Below are 18754 nucleotides of genomic sequence, written 5' to 3' on the forward strand. Positions count from 1 at the left end.
ATTGAAAGTTCATTTAAATGACACAAGAAAAATCTTTATTATAAGAAACAGCAAATTTGCCTTAATTTCAGGTTCATGTAAATTTTTATCCATGGCCAATTTAGGAAAATTAGTCATACATCCCAAGTTTATAACTGAAATATGTCATTTGCTATTCCAATTTTCACTAAACAATGGCCACTCTTGAGCTGGGAATCAACAGATAAATACAAATAAAATTAAATGAGTTTCCATCAAAAGTTATGACCAGAATTTTTTCCTTAAAACCCACTTTCATGGATATAAAATAAAATGCAACGTAAAAAAGTATATAAATTAGCAAATCAAAAAACACCCAAGCATGGCATTCATAAATTTGCCTTACATGAAGACGTCTCAATGGGTAAAACTTGAAGAAAACATCAATAATAAAATGTGGATGCAACAAGGTATACATAATAATTAACAGTTAACCAATTAACTTCTCCTCCTTATTCTAAACCAACAAATTATGTTTAAAATGTAGCATGAGATAATAATAATCACAAACATAAAAACTACCATTTAAATAGATCCTAGTCCACAGTTAATGCCTCAGATCAAAAGTAATCATGATATAATTACAATACATAAATGAATGGCATTTTGCTCTTAGAGAATGCTGATATGAATGGAACAACAAAACAGCTGGTTTTAAATAATATCTGCAATTTATTGATAAATCATACATAAAAGATATTTCCAAGTATACAACTAAAACAACCCAACAATAAAACGATACGCTTTTGAAGTCCAAAAGAAAATTAGTAATCACATTAAAGAAAGGAAACTATAAAATAAAATAAACTCACTGTCTTCGGCCCTAATTGAATCCACTGTGTGATCAATCAATGGAGCACACCAGGCATAAACTTGGTATGGAGTGGCTACCCTCTCAAACGGGTGGCGCATCGTGCGTTTCTTCTGAAGGAAGGCAAAGTTTCTCTTGAACGCAGGGGAAATTTGGCAGAGAAGCTCAATGAGAGAATGGCAGAGATGACTGGGCGTAGAAGGTTTGGGGTTGAACTCCTCTTCTGATGACCTGGGTAAAGTTAAAAGTACAATCAAGACCAAAATCATATTGTGCACTCCAAATCACATCAAACATTATCTTTCCACCCATGTTAGTGGTAGTAGACCAAGTAGGACATCCCTAAAGGCTATCACACTAATATTAACAATGAGGATTGCAAACACTATGATAAGAAAAGAGAAAAAACAGAAACGGTAGAAAAAATTTGAACAGAGCGAACATAAACTACCTACATCATGTTTTAACAATTGACCAAAATTGATATTAATTTAAACCAGAAGCTTTGTCAAAATAAAACATAGTATGTACTTCTGCAAGCACAATATGTGCCTTCAAAAGGTTTAACCAACCACCCATGCATAAAAAGGAATGGAAGTTAGATAATATTCATCTAGCAGCAGAAAAATATTTTATTTTCAACTAAGTAAACAATTTTGATCAAGAGAATTTTCCAAGCCAACATTTCCACAGGACCAAAGCCAAATTAAACCTGTTTGTCAAACAAGCTCAAAATGCAATAAAATTGATTTTGAATAACACTAAGTGAATTCTCTTTATATTCACAGAAAAATTAAAAGTCAGTATTAACTGGTCCTCAGTGCATAAACTGAATGGTAAGCTGAATATGTAAGTTCAGGACGTAACTGATACAAATAGCCAGCCAACATTCAGTCATTAGGTTAAAGGGAAAAGAGCATGATAAATTCTTGGTTCCACGTTGGCTGCATATTTAATTTCAAGATTAGATAGTTTAAGTGCAAAGGCAACTCACTGATTTACAAAAAAACCTCTGGAACATGCAGTGATGTGGTAGTGCTTCTCTTCTAGTGTCACCACATGTAAGTACATCAGGTCTCCCCTCATTTTCCGATGCCCAGGTGGAGGGTTCCAACCAGAAGTCGTTAGCACCTAGAAATGCAAAGGAAATTTATCAGGTGACGATTCAAAAATTTTCCCTTGCCAAGTGGTCTCTTTTATGTATCGTTGCAAAAGATAAACAAAAGGTTACTTCTCATTCGTAATAGGATCTTTGATAAAAAGATCACAGCAGAAATTATAACAAGGCATCAATTCAGGGAGATTTAACTTAGAATAAAAACACTAAGTTAAAAATGTTGGATTTACATTCGTAACAATGAATATGTAGTACACAATATGCATGACATACACACTAATTTCATTGCAGCAGTTGTACTTTTTCACTTTTTACTTTTGTTACAATTACATAGCAAGATTTTTCTCAAATAATCAACTATGACAGGCAGCCCTCGAATTTCATACTTTCCAAATCGACTCCTTTTACTTGACTTTTTTTACGCTAAATTAGGACTTCTGAACACTTGCCTGTAAGTAATTTTTTGACATTCCTGCGATGTTTATTGCACATCCCAACATTAAACTGATTGCACTGAATAGTAGAGGCCTTCACGTTGTAGAAATCCATCTTACTGATTTGCGAATGAAAAACTTTGCTATTTCTACAATTTGGAACTTTATTTTCCTGACTAGTTTCGATACACTGTATCATATTCATAGGGCTAGCAGTACAAGTAGCGTCGTTGTGGGTTATATACCATAAAGGGGGAAGAGTGGAAGGGGTGGGGAGGAGATGTCTGTAGAGCGCTACATTGTTGCGCTTCGCGTAGGGGGGGCGGGAGGAAAGGGAAAGGAAGTACGCTTCATTTCCCTTTCCTCTCCGCCCCCCTCCACTCCTTTCCCCTCCCCACCCCTTCCACCCTTCCCCCTTTTTGGTATATAACCCACAGCGACGCTACTTGTACTGCTAGTCCTATGAATATGATACAGTGTATCGAAACTAGTCAGGAAAATAAAGTTCCAAATTGTAGAAACAGCAAAGTTTTTCATTCACAAATCATTAAACTGATTCATATGGCAGTATTTGTGCACAATACGAATGTATCACATGATCAAGGGCAGTGTTGATTCCAATCTAGGTGATTTTTTCTAGAGAGAGACTGCCTAATATAGGCTCCTTTATCTAGAGAAGAAGAAAGCTGTAAATCTGCCTTCTTTGGAGAGATTTTAAAAAAAAGTGGACTAGAAACCATCAAATAACTTTCAAATAATTTAATAAATTAAGTGCTTCTTTATAATTGTGTTTTTCTGTTTGAATGCTGTTCAATTCATTTACCACATTTACACCTTCACGAATTATACTGCATGAAATATCATCTGAATTGTGTATGTCTTTTGTCTTTTAAGAGTAACATGCCAAAGATACGTGATCATGAGTTACTCTGCGACAAGATGTCACCCGCCAAGGAATTTTGAGGTAAAAATTTAAAAATATCAAGAATGAGGGTTCAACAATTGTGTTTTGTTATGCTTCTTGATATGTCTTTGTAGTTATAGTCGACATTATAAGCAGAATGTCAACTTAAACAAAGAGAGGAAGTTTCACTCTGTACCCAATGGAATTCCTGTTTCTGTTTTTAACTTTTATTTACATTTTCTGCATATTTTCGAAAGAAATTACATAATGTGAGGAATTTTATCATTGAAAATTAGTTAATAAATATAAAATCCATGTAAAAAGTGAAGTTTTAAAATGTATATTTCGCTCTTTTGGAACATAAGAACCTAATTAGTAAGGAACTCAATGGAACGACTTTCGTACACATTTTCAGGAATGTATAGTGAGCGAAAGTCAGGGACTGCCTGTATTAAAGCACAGTGAAACCTACCCCACTCTACTCAGCAGTGAGTCACTCAGTGAAGCAAATTTGGACAATTGCCAAGCCTGTCTTGTTACTCAGAGTGGCAGTTCAACATTTTCTTTACTCATGGATCAAGTTGAAGTAAATATTATTGAACTCAGTCAAATGTGTAAAAAGTTCCACGAAGGATGTTGCAGTTACCTAATTCAGGATAGTACCTTTATTGTGAATACCCTCCTCCTATCAATCTATCTCCATACTTTTGTTGGTATGAATCAATTCCAACTGTTCCTCAAATTTCAAAATCTTCCAATTTGGTTCCAGTATCTCCTCTAAGTATTGCTCCTCAATGTCACCATTTAATTCCATGCCAAGAGCTCTTAGCCACTTAAAGCCAATTACAACCAGCACTCCTAAATTTGTTCCAATAGTTAATCTCAAAACAACATCTCACAGAGAAGATCTATAGCACTGTGTGAAATTGGGTACAAAACTTACCCAAGGAGAAATTTTCCTTGGTGAATTCCTTAATGAAATTTCATCGTGGAAAAATGTATTGTACGAGGGTTTCACTGTATTTCAGGATGCAGTGGGCACTAAGCAGGAATGTGTTGCTGGGGTAAGGACTAGAAGATTTGATTAAATAGATGGATCATAGATTTAACCAATCACCATTTATGGGCTGTTCAAATAAGGTAAGCAGGGGAGTCTCTGCATCACCTCAACAAACTGACCTACTGGGCCTACCTTTATGCACAGAGGAGCCTTCTGTTCCTTTGCTTGTGGCTGAAGAGCCAGCAGTGGTCTCTCCTTATTGCCAGGCATTATGTAGTCTGGAGGAGTGCAGTCCACACTCTCTGCTCGACTCTTCTTCTTTTCTGCAAATTTTAGTAAAATGACCACATGAGGAACTCTATACTGTTTAAAAACATTTATCCATGATTTGTGACTATACAACTACAAAAATTTTTAGAGAGGAGAAGGTATTACACTAAAAAAAATGAAGAGCACATACGGCAAAAAAAATTCAGTGAGATTCAAAAATCTATTCGGGGAATATTTTTTGAAAAATTACATGCCTGGAAACACATTTTAATTAATTAATAAATTATCTTTAACTGTAAGCAGATGAAGTTACTAAATGTCAAAACTAGACAATAGTTTAAATTTTTTTTTATTATTTCTCTGAAGCGTCTGGGGGGGGATCTATTCCCTCATCCCCCCATAGTTATGCCACTGTATCGTGGAATAACTGTCAAACGATTTATTTCCATTCTTACCTAAAATGTCACCCTGAGTGACAACATTCAAGAAGGCTAAAGAGCTGCAATCAACACCATTATAGGCATCGCCAGGGTCAAGAGATTTCAACAAATCTCGTACGTGCCTTACATGAATGCGAGCCTCTCTCATTGTGTAAGGTTCTTCTACAACCTATAATAATAAGAAATAACACAAGTCAAAGCACAAGGAGTCACTTCAGAAAAATATGCAAGTTAGTAGCACTTCAAAAGCAAGGGGCTGGCAAAATAAGGGCATTTAATAACAGCAATTAGCAAGTTTAAATGCTTTACATAGAGAAAATTGGCCAGTAGATACCTTTACAATTCTCCTAGAGACTTAATTCATTCAAACTACCGATCATAAGGTATCAAGATTTAACATCATCTTTTAATTTTAACCACAGTAATAATAAGCAGACACTTTTTCACCCCAAATTGTGAAAGGAAAATGAAGCTCATATAAGATGTTAATCAAGCATTACATACATACATATAACTACAAGTACTGAGAGAGAATACGATTTTTATACATAGATTATATAGATATACAGTAGGACCTCACTTACATGACCCTCAATAACATGACAGCCTTGATAGCAAGTAGCACTGAAGTGTACTGGTTGTAAAGGGTTCCTGTATTACCTTGATTACAGAATTGTTAACCAAAATAACCTTGATAACATAACCCAAAACTAGAAAGACTCCCTCAATGATAAAATTGTTTATTCAATCCCCTTGAAATTTTTCTCTATGAGGTACAATTATTACATACTGAACTTAATTTCAGCACTGAACATAATTATTAATCTCACACTATAGCTGGTATTAATGGTACCACGATGTCCACGAAGTAAGTGTACCGAGACATTCATGGTCGGTGGTTTTATTTTTTTTCAGGATTGGTAACAGTAAGAGGGAGAGGAGGTTATCCCGACCAAAGCAAGAGTAGCAGGGACCCAGCAGTATGTAAAACTTTGGTTGTACGGTCCAGTCATGTGAAGGACTTCAGTAAGAAACCCCACCATGTATGAGCTATTAGCTTTTATCTACCTTCTACAGTGAAACCTCGATATAACGACACCCCACGGTGCACTAATAAACACTCGCTATAGCGAATTGTCGCTTTACCGGAGGTGGAGCAAATAATAGCCAATATACCTGTTGCGAACAGATATACCGGAACAGGAGTGGTGCGGCGACAGATAAACATCTATCCGATAAACGTAAGCATAAATCCAGACGAAAGGCGATGTTTTTTTGCATCACTAAATTTCCTTACTCAAATAACGACTAACTATTCAAACAATTTATAAGCGCCGCACTGAATAAAAATCATGCAAAGCATTGTTTCGTCATCATTATATTTATCGAACGACAGTTAACCACATAAATTTGAGACTGAGCACTCCATTAACTTCATTTCTAACAGATCGCTAGCAATTACAGAGGTTAAGGAGTCTTCATGAAAGTCTTCCGGCGGTAAAACCCTCGCTATGGCGAGAGCCAACACCGAAAGGGTCTCGTAAAAACGAATTCTTTAACACACTTATTATAGGGTCAATTGACGGTGCATCGGCTATCTCTCGTAATAGCGGGGGTGTCGCTATAGCCCGTACTCGCTTTAACGAGGTTCCACTGTACTTGTGAAAGGATTGACACCAACTCAAAAATAATTCCCTTGAGAATGACATGTGAGTGGTAGAGATTCACCAAATTAAAACTTGTAAGGGATATACCAAGTTTTAATAAATGTTTTTAGCACTGAATTCGAGGTCTCACAATGTTAGCTCACGAGCTATAGAAGATATGAATGTAATACAATACACGCAAATGTACCTTAATAATAGATCCTTCTTTGAGGCCTTCAATGTTCTTCAACTCAGCAAAATTATCCAGGGTATTGCCATCCAGCTGAAGAGAAAAACATGTCCTGTGGCATGTGTCTTCTCGGTCCATGAGGAGCTGATGTATCTCTTGGACAAGTTCCATACTGGAGACCTGTAAATCATCGAGCGAAAAATTATCATAACAAATAAATAACAAGAGAGGTGAATGTTGAATAACATATCAGGCAGTCGGGTATCATAAGAAGGAAAGAAGAGGCAAATCTGATGGATTTATTAATTAGACATACTCATTCCAAATACTATCGACAGCAAAATATGAACATGCACGCAACTTTAAACAACCACTCCACCACTCAAAGCAAGTCGTTCTCTACAGCCTTGACTTCAATGAAATTGAAACAAAGCATAAGATAAAAACATAAAAATGAAGTTTCGTTGATAAAAAGTGTTATAGATTTAGAAAAGTTAGAAGGCAGGAAGTTGCATCCTAGGTCAAACATTGCACTAAAAATGACAAAGGAGCCAAGGAAGATCAGACAAGGAATTGAAAACTTTGTCTTATGGGAGTTTCGTGATTGGAGTTTCATTATCACAAAATACTGCAAGATGGAGAGTGAATAGTTTCTTATTCATCAGTTATTGAGTTTTTAATACTCGCAGGAACTAGATACAATTGAAAGTTAACCAATAAATGGTGGAAATTGACTAGATAATCTAAAATATATCAAGTTTTTTTTTTCATTGGTGAGAACCTTCTGTAAGATTAAATCAGGATATAACTTGTATTGTGCAAAGGGGACCTTTGTGACGACCTATAAGAGATTTTATGTCAGATGAATTTCAGTTTGTATTCAAAATATAATAAAATAACAAATTTAGTCAAATATCAGCACCTATAAATGAGTAACTATAGGGTAACACAATATCTTCAGTTTTTTCATTAGCTATAGCTACACCATCAGGACCAGCAAATATGTAACCAAATTAAAATTATCAATACACAAGTAAATTTTCTGAAATAAGTTTAACTAGAAACCATATCTCCATTGATAAAAAGTATCCTAGTAAAGTTGAGGCTATAGAAAGAAACTACACGTATTGACTTCTCTTATATACACTAAGTGACTAGTCCTAGGGCAGTGCGACACTCTCGACCACCCGTGAGTCGATGGTCGAGACAAGACTTTCATTTCTCGGCATTGCTGGGATGAGACTCTAAGCGAGGCAAGAGTCTCGCCTGGGTTGAGAATCTTGATGAGACTCGAGAAGTCTCGCTCCTTTGAGATTTCTCGACACCCGTCGAGACTCCCAGGTCCTCGCAAAATATATGATATAATTTCTACTTTAGTCCTTTATTTCAGACACTGAAAATAATTTAACAAAAGGATTATTTAAAGGAATGGTATATCTCACCAAAACCCAAAACAGTTGTAATAGAAGATCGACTGTGACAATTTAAGCATTTGCTATTATTTAACTGACCAAAATTGATAGGTAACCATGAGACCCTTGGTTACCATAAATAAACATTGCAAAACGGTATATAAAAATCCTATAGAATGAGACTATATTATATTCTTTTTGTTAATTTGCAACTGAAAGTCTCTTTTTTATTATATTCCTATAATGAGAAACATTTATGTAACCCATTATTATGTGGATGTATCAAAATTATATGTATGCTCATTTTCATTTCAATTTAAAGACCTACATTCCAAGATTCTAATTTAACATTAAATGTAGAGGTCAGGAAAAAAAATTAAAAAAGAAATTCCAAAATCTCTTGCTGGGAACTCTGTTAGCATAATACACAAACATACATAAATGGATGAAGAGGGTAAATCATTAAATAAAATATTTTTATGGTGTGAATATATCCGTAAAAGTTGTAAGGTACCTTAGTAAACTCTATTATCAATTCAAAAAAGGCTATTCGGGCTTCAATTGATTGCGGTACTCATCGGAAATTTCCGCCATACCTGGGAGTCTCCTTGGGTGTCGAGAAATCTCGAAGGGGCGAGACTTCTCAAATCTCGTCAAGACCTCGACCCAGGCGAGACTCTCGCCGCACCTAGCCTCGTCCCGACAATGCTGAGAAATGAAATTCGAGCGTCGAGACGAGACTCTGGCACAGCACTTCTTAGTCCCCTTAGGTTTTTTTATGAACCACCAACATCAACACTAATGGCAGGCAATAATTTTCAAAATCATGCCCACTCAGAGAATCTTTGTGCTCAAAATTCAGTGACCTTGGCGATAATTCTTCAGTAATTTTCAATTTGGCTCCATATTAAAAAAACTGCCATGAGCCAAAAAGATGTCACAAAAAAAGATTAACAACAAGCTAAAAAAATACTTGCATTCTGACCACAGGGCATAATCAGGGAGCTCCCACAGAGGAGACAATAACATTTTTCCACTCAACGATGAATTAACTTTTCTTCTAATTGTCTACAGGGCAAATAGAAGAAAAGTTAATTCATATAAGAGCCTATGAAAATAGGCCACCGTTTCCGTTAATACAACTAATGAAGAGGTCAAATTCCAAATGGTAAAGACAACAATTGAGGAATAATGGATAAAATTGTTGAATAAATGGTAAAAATGCCACATTCAAACAATATCGAGTATGGAAAAAACAAATACATATCCCCAAAAGTCGTCACCAATTAGAAGTGACAGCATTATCACAAGCTGAAATTTTACCAAATCAGGAAGCTAGTAATGAAATGAAAGACGAGAGCTTTCGAAAGATTGGATAGGATTAGTGTAGGACAACATCTACCCTCTCCCAAGAAAGACCTAAGAACAATTTTTTGCAATCAAGTAGCTACTCAAGAAGTATGCTATGGAGGTAAACACAGAAAAAGGGTATTTTTATGAAATATATGAATAAACAATAAAAATATCGGTTCACAAGGCCACACAAATGACAAGCTTTTATTTTTTAGGGCATTCATTTTGCTCCATTAAAGTCAACTTGGAAATACATATTTTAATCAGTGATGGCCAATAATCCAGCAACAGCAATAAAAGTACTAATAAAAATAACTTTAGTAATTTACTATTCCAATTTTACTTTTCTAAAAGTAATTTGACCAGTACGTAATATTCTGTACAATCATTTTGAGCAATAAATATATTTTGGCAATCACTGCTATGAAACACACATGAATTTTTAATGTTCTTCAGATTACCTGCATCTTGATGCAAAAAAAATTACCTTGGAGCATCTTGATGCTAGAATGACCTTCCTTCTTTATTGTCGGAGAACTCCAACGGGCTAATAACTATGTCTCTCAGCTCTCTAGGCTTAGAGGTGAGGAGTTCTTAGACAAGAAAGAAGAAACTTTGGCTCTGCTTCAACAATGAGACGCAGATAACTTCAAGAACATTAAGAATTCAAAGAAGTAATTTTTCAAGTAATTGAAACATTATTGGTTAAAATAGCGTTTTACTTTCCAAACCTGTATGTCAAAGGGCTCCGTCCCCGGCGACACGATTTTGACGGTGAATCCCATGTCCTGGATGAAGACCACCTCCTGCTCCTCCTTTCCACGCTCCTCTGCACCCTTCTCTGCCTCATTCTCTCCCTTCGCACTCTCCTCTCCATTCACTCCATTGGTTATCACAGCCACCTCCGCTTCCCCCTTCTCCTTCTCCTCGCCATTGACAAGGCTCTTGGTCACAGTGTCTTCCTTCCTCACTTTCATCTTCATGTCCACAGTAGTGGCAGTGTCACTGGCTTCTGCAATCAAAGAATTAAAGAAATAAGATCATGCAACACGTTATCATTTGATCTGGCAAACAATACACATGGCTAGGGCTAAGCACTGGTTCAAGATTTTCACAGTCCTATCGCCTCGTAACATTTCATTTAATCAACTTAAGATGCCTTCCGAGTTCCGTCTCATTAATGCAACAGCATGCATTTCTGTAATGCTTGAAAGATACCACTACTATTGAAAGCAAGATACGAGTTATGCTTGCAAGTAATTCATCTCCTTTTAGGGTCATTCCATGCCAGTTCAGCCACACTACGCCATCCATCAACTTGATTTTGACAGAGCATGGCATTCATCATCCAATGGACCAAAGCAAGCATGAAGTGCCTAGCTTATCTAGTTTTAATTATTATTTCTCTTAGTTCTAGGCGACTTCCCATTTTCTTCAATCCTTGATGCATGAACAGGCAGCTGATTCCTGCCCAAGAGAAATCTATGCATGACTGATGAGTGCTGATCATTAACCCCTTGTGCTGAAATGACGAGTCTATCTCGTCATGAACTTCGCAACAACGAGGGTAGTTCGTCGTCTGATTTTCATAATTTTAGCATTACTTAGGGGAACAATATAAATATTCAGATAGTTTCACAATGTTGAAACATCCATAATGTACATAAACAACTCATATTTCATGAAATGTTATGCATTTCACGTAATAAAATGATTTTGTGCGAGTAGCGATAGCTGTGTTCTCGATGTATTTCACTAAATACTTTACAACATGAAATAATAATCACTATTAATTTCACTGTTTTACGTTGATTACAAACTACATAATATTATTTCGTTGCCGACCATTCCATTTAAAAAGAACCACAGAAAAATAAATACAAGATAGTTGAACAATACTCAGAAAATAAATTGAAGGGGAAGGGGTTAATTTGGTTAAAAAGTCAATGAGGCCTTGAGTTAAAGCATTAACTTACAACTCAACAATATGCTAATGCCAACGGTAATCTTTTAGAAACTGGCAAAGAATTACTACAAATATCATGAAATAATGAACATGGAGGGAAGGGGAATGCTTCCTAATGCATAGTAAGTAAGTTCCGACTGTGCGAAAGATCCACAGAGAAAAAATCATTCGCCTTGACCGGGATTCGAACCCGGATCCCCCGATTTCCGGTCGAGTGCTTTAGCCAATTAAGCTACCGAGGCGTCATTCTTCCCTGTGGATATTTGGGGACACTACCGGACACTTTCGTGGATCTTTCGCACGATTGTGCATTGCGGGTGACTCCCGTAAAAGTTATCACCGTGGCTAGTCCCGGTATACTTTAAAAACAAGTTCCGACTCACTAAGTGCTATACAAATTGAAATAGCAATAAGGAAAACGAAATAAAAGTATTATAAAAGAATGGAATTAAGTACCTCGCATGTTACGACGCTCATGTATAAAACGCTTCAATTTGTTATCCCTGTGCATAGGCATTACGCATTACCAGCTTTCTTCGACGGATTCACAGAATAGTTTATAATCGGGCTAACACGAAGTATACAGAAGAAGATTCATGGTGAAACGAGTAGAAAACAATTTATTCAACCACGGTTACACATATCAACTGTTTATTATTTACATACAATGGCCACGTTCAGCCGATTCTACTGTTTAATCTTATTTTTTCCGGTTTTTTAAGTTTTTGTAGACAACCTGCTAATTTTAATGCTTTTTTAATTTGTTCTAATGAGTGCAGTAGCTCGCAAATATATGCTGAGACATAAAAATTACAGATTACCTTGAACAAGGGTAAGATACTCAGAAGCAGTCCAAATACCCCTCTTATCCGTTCTAAGCCTTGAGTCGCGTTTGAGTGATGCGTCTTTCTAACCGGTCCCCCTGACTCAATGCAGCTATGCCAATGATGTAATACATCAAAATAATTAGACAGACCAGTGAGCAACGAAAAACTGGAACGAGTGGTGTCGGCTGCATACGACCTCTGAATTTTGATTCTCTACGGGAGTAATAACCATTACGAAAACGATGTACATAATTTCGATTTTCTTTTCCTGTCCAAAAGAGTAGAAATGAAACTAGGTAATTATATAAATTATCACGCTCAACATGCGCTCGAAATTATGTTTACGGGACAATCGATGAAAAAGCTGCATTTGCCCTCATCGGCTCAGCGTTGTCTTCAATGTCATGAATATTCAAGTCGTGGAGGATCATTGAATTAAGTTCGTCTTCGGCTAGGGGGTGGATTGACGGACACAGTGGCATGTATTAGACGATTCTAGGGAGGGTGGCCGGAGGGGGAATGGGCTGCTGGAGGATGAGCGGGAGACCTCACACTGTGGAAAGAGCGCCAAAGAAACGCTTGTATATTCTTAGAGGCGGCCATTTTTAGACTAAGCTCTTCCGAGTACCCGCCCCTCCAATAAACTCGACACGCTTCAACAACGGGTTTTAACCTCTTGAAGCGCTTTGGAAGACAAAAACTAGAACTCCTTCCGCCTTCGCCAAAGAGAGCTACCTGCGGGTCAATCAGTCAGACTAGGTGACCAAAAACCTTTAATTTTTCTCGGAATTTTCATCAGTCGGATAGTTTACCTTTTCACTGCACTGATTTTTTGTACGTACATTTTTACTAACGTACTTATTCGACCGCACTCCGGGGAGCGCGCTGTGGTCACTTTCCGCCGTATGGGAAAGGCATAAGAGGGTCATTAGCCGAAATGGTCTCAAGCGCGAAAGATTAAAAACCTCCTGGTCCGTGATGCAGGAGAATTCCAAATGATTCTAAAATGAAATGAAAGTTTCCATACAAAGTAAAACGCATATTTCTGAAAAAAAATTCTAGACGCGACATTTTTGATTTTGCGATATTCCTTAAAAAAATGTACGATCAATTATTTCTCATTATGAGATCAGAAAAAAAATACTATTTAGAGCTTTTTCACTTCTTTTTCGTAGGTATAATACAGGTATGCGTGGTAGCATCACTATCACATACTTGATACTAAAACAAATTTTCATCAATGGGTCTCAACGTCATCACTCCAGAGAAATTCCTTGTGTGCAAAAAACACAAAGAAAATGAGTAGGATTCGAGGTCCAATAATTCCATCGTAGATGCTGAGCACCTTTTACTAAGGAACCAATACCACTTCCTTGTTCAAAATGTTTGAGTCTCCAGTCTTCTTATGCTGTTACGAGGACAAGTTACTCTCGGTAAGACGTAGAAAACAACAACGCTGGAAACAGCCTGATCACATCGATACCATTGACAAATTTCTACGCACACCCAGCCATTTTAAAAATGACAACATTTCGCACACAATAGAAAAAATATAATTTTTTCCGTCATTATCTCTCGAATCATTCAAACCAAATTCTAACTTCAATTAAAACTTCATGCAAATTTTATTCAAATCACATGGACAGCTTCCAGGCAGTTTCGACGAAATTTTTCCACATTGAAATAAAAAGCCGACAATTTTCCAATTTCACTTCGATTTCACAATCACTCTCATTGTCTTTGCATCAAGGGGTAAAAATATCATTTTTGTGTAGTTTCATTACTAAACAAAAGAAAATCAGCTTGACACCACATTATTTGATCTTTCAGAAAGAGGGTTTTCCATTTCGGTAGAGTTTTTCTTATCAAAAATTCCAACTGTACAGGGGGAAAACTAGTTTACATTTTGTTCCACGGCAGTCGTCTAGGTAATCAGTAACAAAATCAATTTTTGTTGATTACTGCCGTCTTTCAAAATTAGTCTTGATTTTGAATTGGTTAAAAATGTCAACAGTCACTTGAACCACACCTTGAACACAATATTCCCAAAATTGAGAAAATTTTGTTCAAGAATGAGTCACAATTAGTCACAATAATGGCTCACACGCACATTACCAGTAATTGTTATATACAGAATACAGTTTCCAATGATGGATTTGATGCACTTTTAGATATTTTAGTAGGTAATATTATCGTATTTTAATGATATCTTTAACCATATAGAACACCTCTCGCGATCCTTAGACAAAAGAATCAGATTTTGTCCACAAAGTCGAGGAATGATCGAGAAATACTGGTCAAAAATCCGCGCCATTTAGCAGGAGGTATCTGCTAAGTCTGAATACGTAACGTGTGAATCATGCTCTTCACTTGAACTGGTCAGCTTCTTAGTATCTAAAGAGTCGTTTCCGGCTTATTATGGTGGAATTCTAACATGTAAGTAAATTTACAGTAACTGGAAATGTTACACAAATGCTTTGATTTTAATGCAAGACCGGATTCAATAATTTTATCATTTTCACGCGAAGATATTATAAAAAGGAAAGATAAGTAAAAGTTAAGTATTTGTGGAAAATTGCCAGTAACTTTAAATTCACCAATTCCCAATTATATATCTCTCTCTCAAGGACGAGATATCAACAGCGATATGCACTGGAGAGAGCGTCAGATTAGGATGAAAACGGACAATTAAAAGGTTGACCTATATGCGGGGCAACCGACCCCCTCTACGATTCTGTATTCCCGAGGTTTCTTTCATTAAGGTCACAGAGCATCACGGTCTTCTGAACGGCCGAGCACCCAACGCATAGGGGCTGCCCGACTAAGACTTCGCCACCGCAAGTGAGAAGTGGATCAAGACTTACGACCCGACAACGGTGGCACAACATGCAGCCTTAGAGCCATTGAAGAGTCCCTACACGACCGAGCAGCCCCTCGTGGAGCACAGCGAAGACAACCGGTATGCAGACTATAGGATGCTTTGCGACTGGTTTCATGGAGCGAAGTGTAATCCACAGTGCGCTAATACATGACCTATTGGGGTAATGCGTAAAAATCAAGATCCATTTTTGTAAAAATCTCCATTTTTCTGCATTCCAAGAAAATAGTATAATATTTTAAAATGTTTTAGGAATTATGATGCAAAGCACAAAAATCATGACCCAACTCCGACTTGGACATACCTAATTAATACTGCATACGATAGCGCCGAACATTACATCATGCATATAAGCGAAAAAGGCTTATTTTTGTAGAATAATGCACTTTCAATGCACATTTCTCAATATTACCGTAAATAATCGATTCTAAACATAGCTTGATGCGTAAACATGCATGTTTTCCCAGCCAAAAAGCACTCATATGTTGAACTGAGGACCTCCATCTCTTATTAATCATTTATTAATTAGCGTTAATTTCCAGAGAAAGAAAATCCTAACTTTATTCGAGGTGCTCGTTTTTGTAGCCATTTTGGGCTAATGTGTCCAAACATCATTGATGCATAAATAATACAATTTTATTTTGGCAAATAGAGCAGCTAAAGTTGTAATTCAGAGCGTATTTCATTAATCTTCACTACATTATATATCCGGAGATTAAACGTCTCCAAGTTGCCCAGGATGCCAGCTAATGCTGTCAGAGGCCACGATATAGGGTCAAAAAATGGCAATATCTCATCAAATATTACATTAGTGACCGAAATATTTCACCAATTGAGATAGTGAATTTTTCGTGATAGAAATATTCAGTCACGGACAAAGACGGTATTCTTAATTCCATTAAAGATTTTTTCAAGATTTGACAATGAAAATTTCTTTCCGTTTTGTGAAAAAGCGTTTATTTCCTACGCTGCGAGTGTACATTGATATGAGAAGTAAGCTGGTACAGGAATCCTCTCCTTAATTTGCCAAGATGTGGTAGGAATTATACGTCGGTTGGTAGTAGCAGCGATGTAGGAATCTTATTATGCTGGAACTCTTTTCCTCCGGGATGGCTTCGTGGCCTGGCATTCGCCCGAGTCGAGAGGGAAACCGGCAAAACCCCACGCAGGCCGCCGTGTATATACGATAGGTGAGATGATGTGTCCATTGAAAATTATTGCCATCCACACCCTTGCGATTTAATTTACACCACAACGCAGAGGTCCATTTTGCTTGGAGCGATTAAGTGAATCCATCGCCTGTTTCGTTGAAACTGAAGTCATTCGTGCCTTTTCATCACCAAGGACATTTAGGCATTGTTGGCCGTAACGGCCGCGATAACCCCGACGACCAATGTCGCCGCACAAAATGACTATGTTTGAACAATGTTTCCATGGCAGCCAGGCACATAGACGAAGGAGGGATAGTACCGACCAAACAATGAGCCTCACAAAGTGGTCGTCTTTAATTTGATCATCAAGACTACACAGAGGAACAGGAACCAATGACTTGCAAATTCGCATTAGTCCTTTATTAGCATCACTTTATATAAAAATTCCAAAGTAGAGAATTCATAAATAATATTTATATATCGTAATAAGCTCTTATAAATTTTTTTTTTTAAAAACCAGCCTTTATATTTAGATTACAGGGGATGAGCAACGTTTATATATGACACAAAGCAAAAAAACTCAGTGACCCCGAAAAACCAAAAGTGACGTATTAAAAAAGTCACTATATTTATTAAATTTTCAGTGAATGGTAAGCCCCCTATGTTTCAAAATGCCACCCCTATGCTTTTAAATGCCTACTATGTGGATATGCCTAAAGTGGATAACTTTTACTGTGGTCGCAAAACACGAAAATCGACCATTTGGAGCTTCTTAGATCAAAAACATGTTTTGGGGGGCTATAGGTTGACTGGGGGGTGGTTAAAGGGGGGTTGGAGAGAAAAAGTTATATTTTCATGTATTGTCATCGGAAATGAAGAAGTGTGCAAAATTTCAGCATATTTGCTTCACAGGAAGTGAGTCAAATTTGAGTTACAAGATTTGTACCAGACAAACAGACAAACAAACAGACAGGTTGGTGAGTTGATATAAAGGCTGGAAAAATAGAGAGATTTGCGATCCACGAAGAATTATCAACGCGAGAAAACGGCGAAGAGCATGTTGGAAAAAGGTTCACAACCCATGCCTCACATCATAAAATTAATCATATTCTTTCTCTGCACCTTGATTCCCGTCAGGGGTCGCTCTTCACAAGTAGTCGCCTGCAAGTCACTCGATCCTAGGCATCCCTCTCAGTAAAACCCTTCTCCCTCAAATAATTCTCTACACAACCTTCTTCTCTTTGGTCTTCCCCTCGTCTCCCCTTCTTAATCACATAACAGGTAAACTTTAAAGATAATTCAATGATTTTTCGGATAAAAAGAGATATTTCGTTACGAAACTAAAATTATAATAATTATAGAATCAAAAGGGAAATCCAACGATAGTTATCGAAGATTTTCGAGAACTTTGGCGCCACTCTTGATTATGTATTATAAGATAACTTTAGTATTCTACCAATTAAGGTAGGTTTCCATGGGGCATTTAATAAGTATCCTGGAAGTCTCCCCTGACATACTTCGCTCTTTAATACACAATTAGGCGTACTTCCCTTCATTCTCTCTAAAAAAATCCTAGTCCCTTCCTTCCTATCCCAACATTCTACCCTCTCAAAACTGTTATCAACATTCCTTCCATGCTTAGTACTCCCTCCATCTGTACCTTCTATCTCTTCCGTATCTCATCTAGACGTTGCCTCTCCTCACCCATCATGTCCAGAACTTCGTCGTTTCTCCTCCTCTCCGCTCACTTCTCCTTCTCCATTCATATACAGACCTACATCTTGAAAGCCTTCGGTCTTCTCTCGTCCTCCTTCCTCAGTGTCCACCTTTCCGCACCGTAAAGCGCTACATTCTAGATCAGAATATTCACTAGCCTTTTCTTTAAACACTTACATAACGATCCTCTCATCAGCTCTTTCCTGTTTATTAACGCCTACTTTTCTAAATCAATTCTCTTATGATGCCTTTACTGCAGATCCTGTTTTCCTCAAATGTGCTATCCAAATAGTTGAATTGCTCTACCAGCTCAAATTTATGCCCATCTTTTTTATCTCGAGTCTCAAACTTTTAGCTCGCTTCTTTTAACTTAAAAAACATGCATCCACTGCATAAAAATAACAGAGATTTTAAAAATTTCTTCACAATCGTACACTCTTTCTCAGAGTCGCCTACCGTTCGAACACAGAAGGTATGAATTCCGGCGAGCGTTTTTCTGTTTCAGCCCAACGTGCGTCGGCGCAACCATGCATCGCACACAATACGTTCGCGCTCCATCGGTGTGACGAATTTTAAGCACGGCAGCGGATCCGAAAGGACAGCGTGCCTTCCCAGCACGTG

The 18754-nt window shown here is 37.2% G+C and overlaps 1 protein-coding gene across 4 annotated transcripts in view; it reads right to left on the reverse strand.

Annotated features, from left to right (window-relative positions):
* The window catches only part of LOC124158528 (clustered mitochondria protein homolog), a 178687-nt gene that overhangs the window by 23142 nt on the left and 136791 nt on the right, over positions 1-18754 (reverse strand). For 3 of the 4 annotated variants that reach the window (XM_046533661.1, XM_046533663.1, XM_046533664.1), the window contains exons 2-7: positions 10318-10607; positions 6849-7010; positions 5010-5163; positions 4477-4607; positions 1824-1960; positions 831-1060 (exon numbers count right to left, since the gene is read on the reverse strand). In XM_046533661.1, coding sequence (XP_046389617.1) covers positions 831-1060; positions 1824-1960; positions 4477-4607; positions 5010-5163; positions 6849-7010; positions 10318-10607 — 1104 coding nt within the window. The remainder of the gene's footprint in view (positions 1-830; positions 1061-1823; positions 1961-4476; positions 4608-5009; positions 5164-6848; positions 7011-10317; positions 10608-18754) is intronic. The other variant, XM_046533662.1, reaches the window with a different exon arrangement.

The sequence above is a fragment of the Ischnura elegans genome, chromosome 5 (genome assembly GCF_921293095.1).
Source record: "Ischnura elegans chromosome 5, ioIscEleg1.1, whole genome shotgun sequence".
Classification (NCBI taxonomy): Eukaryota; Metazoa; Arthropoda; class Insecta; order Odonata; family Coenagrionidae; genus Ischnura; species Ischnura elegans.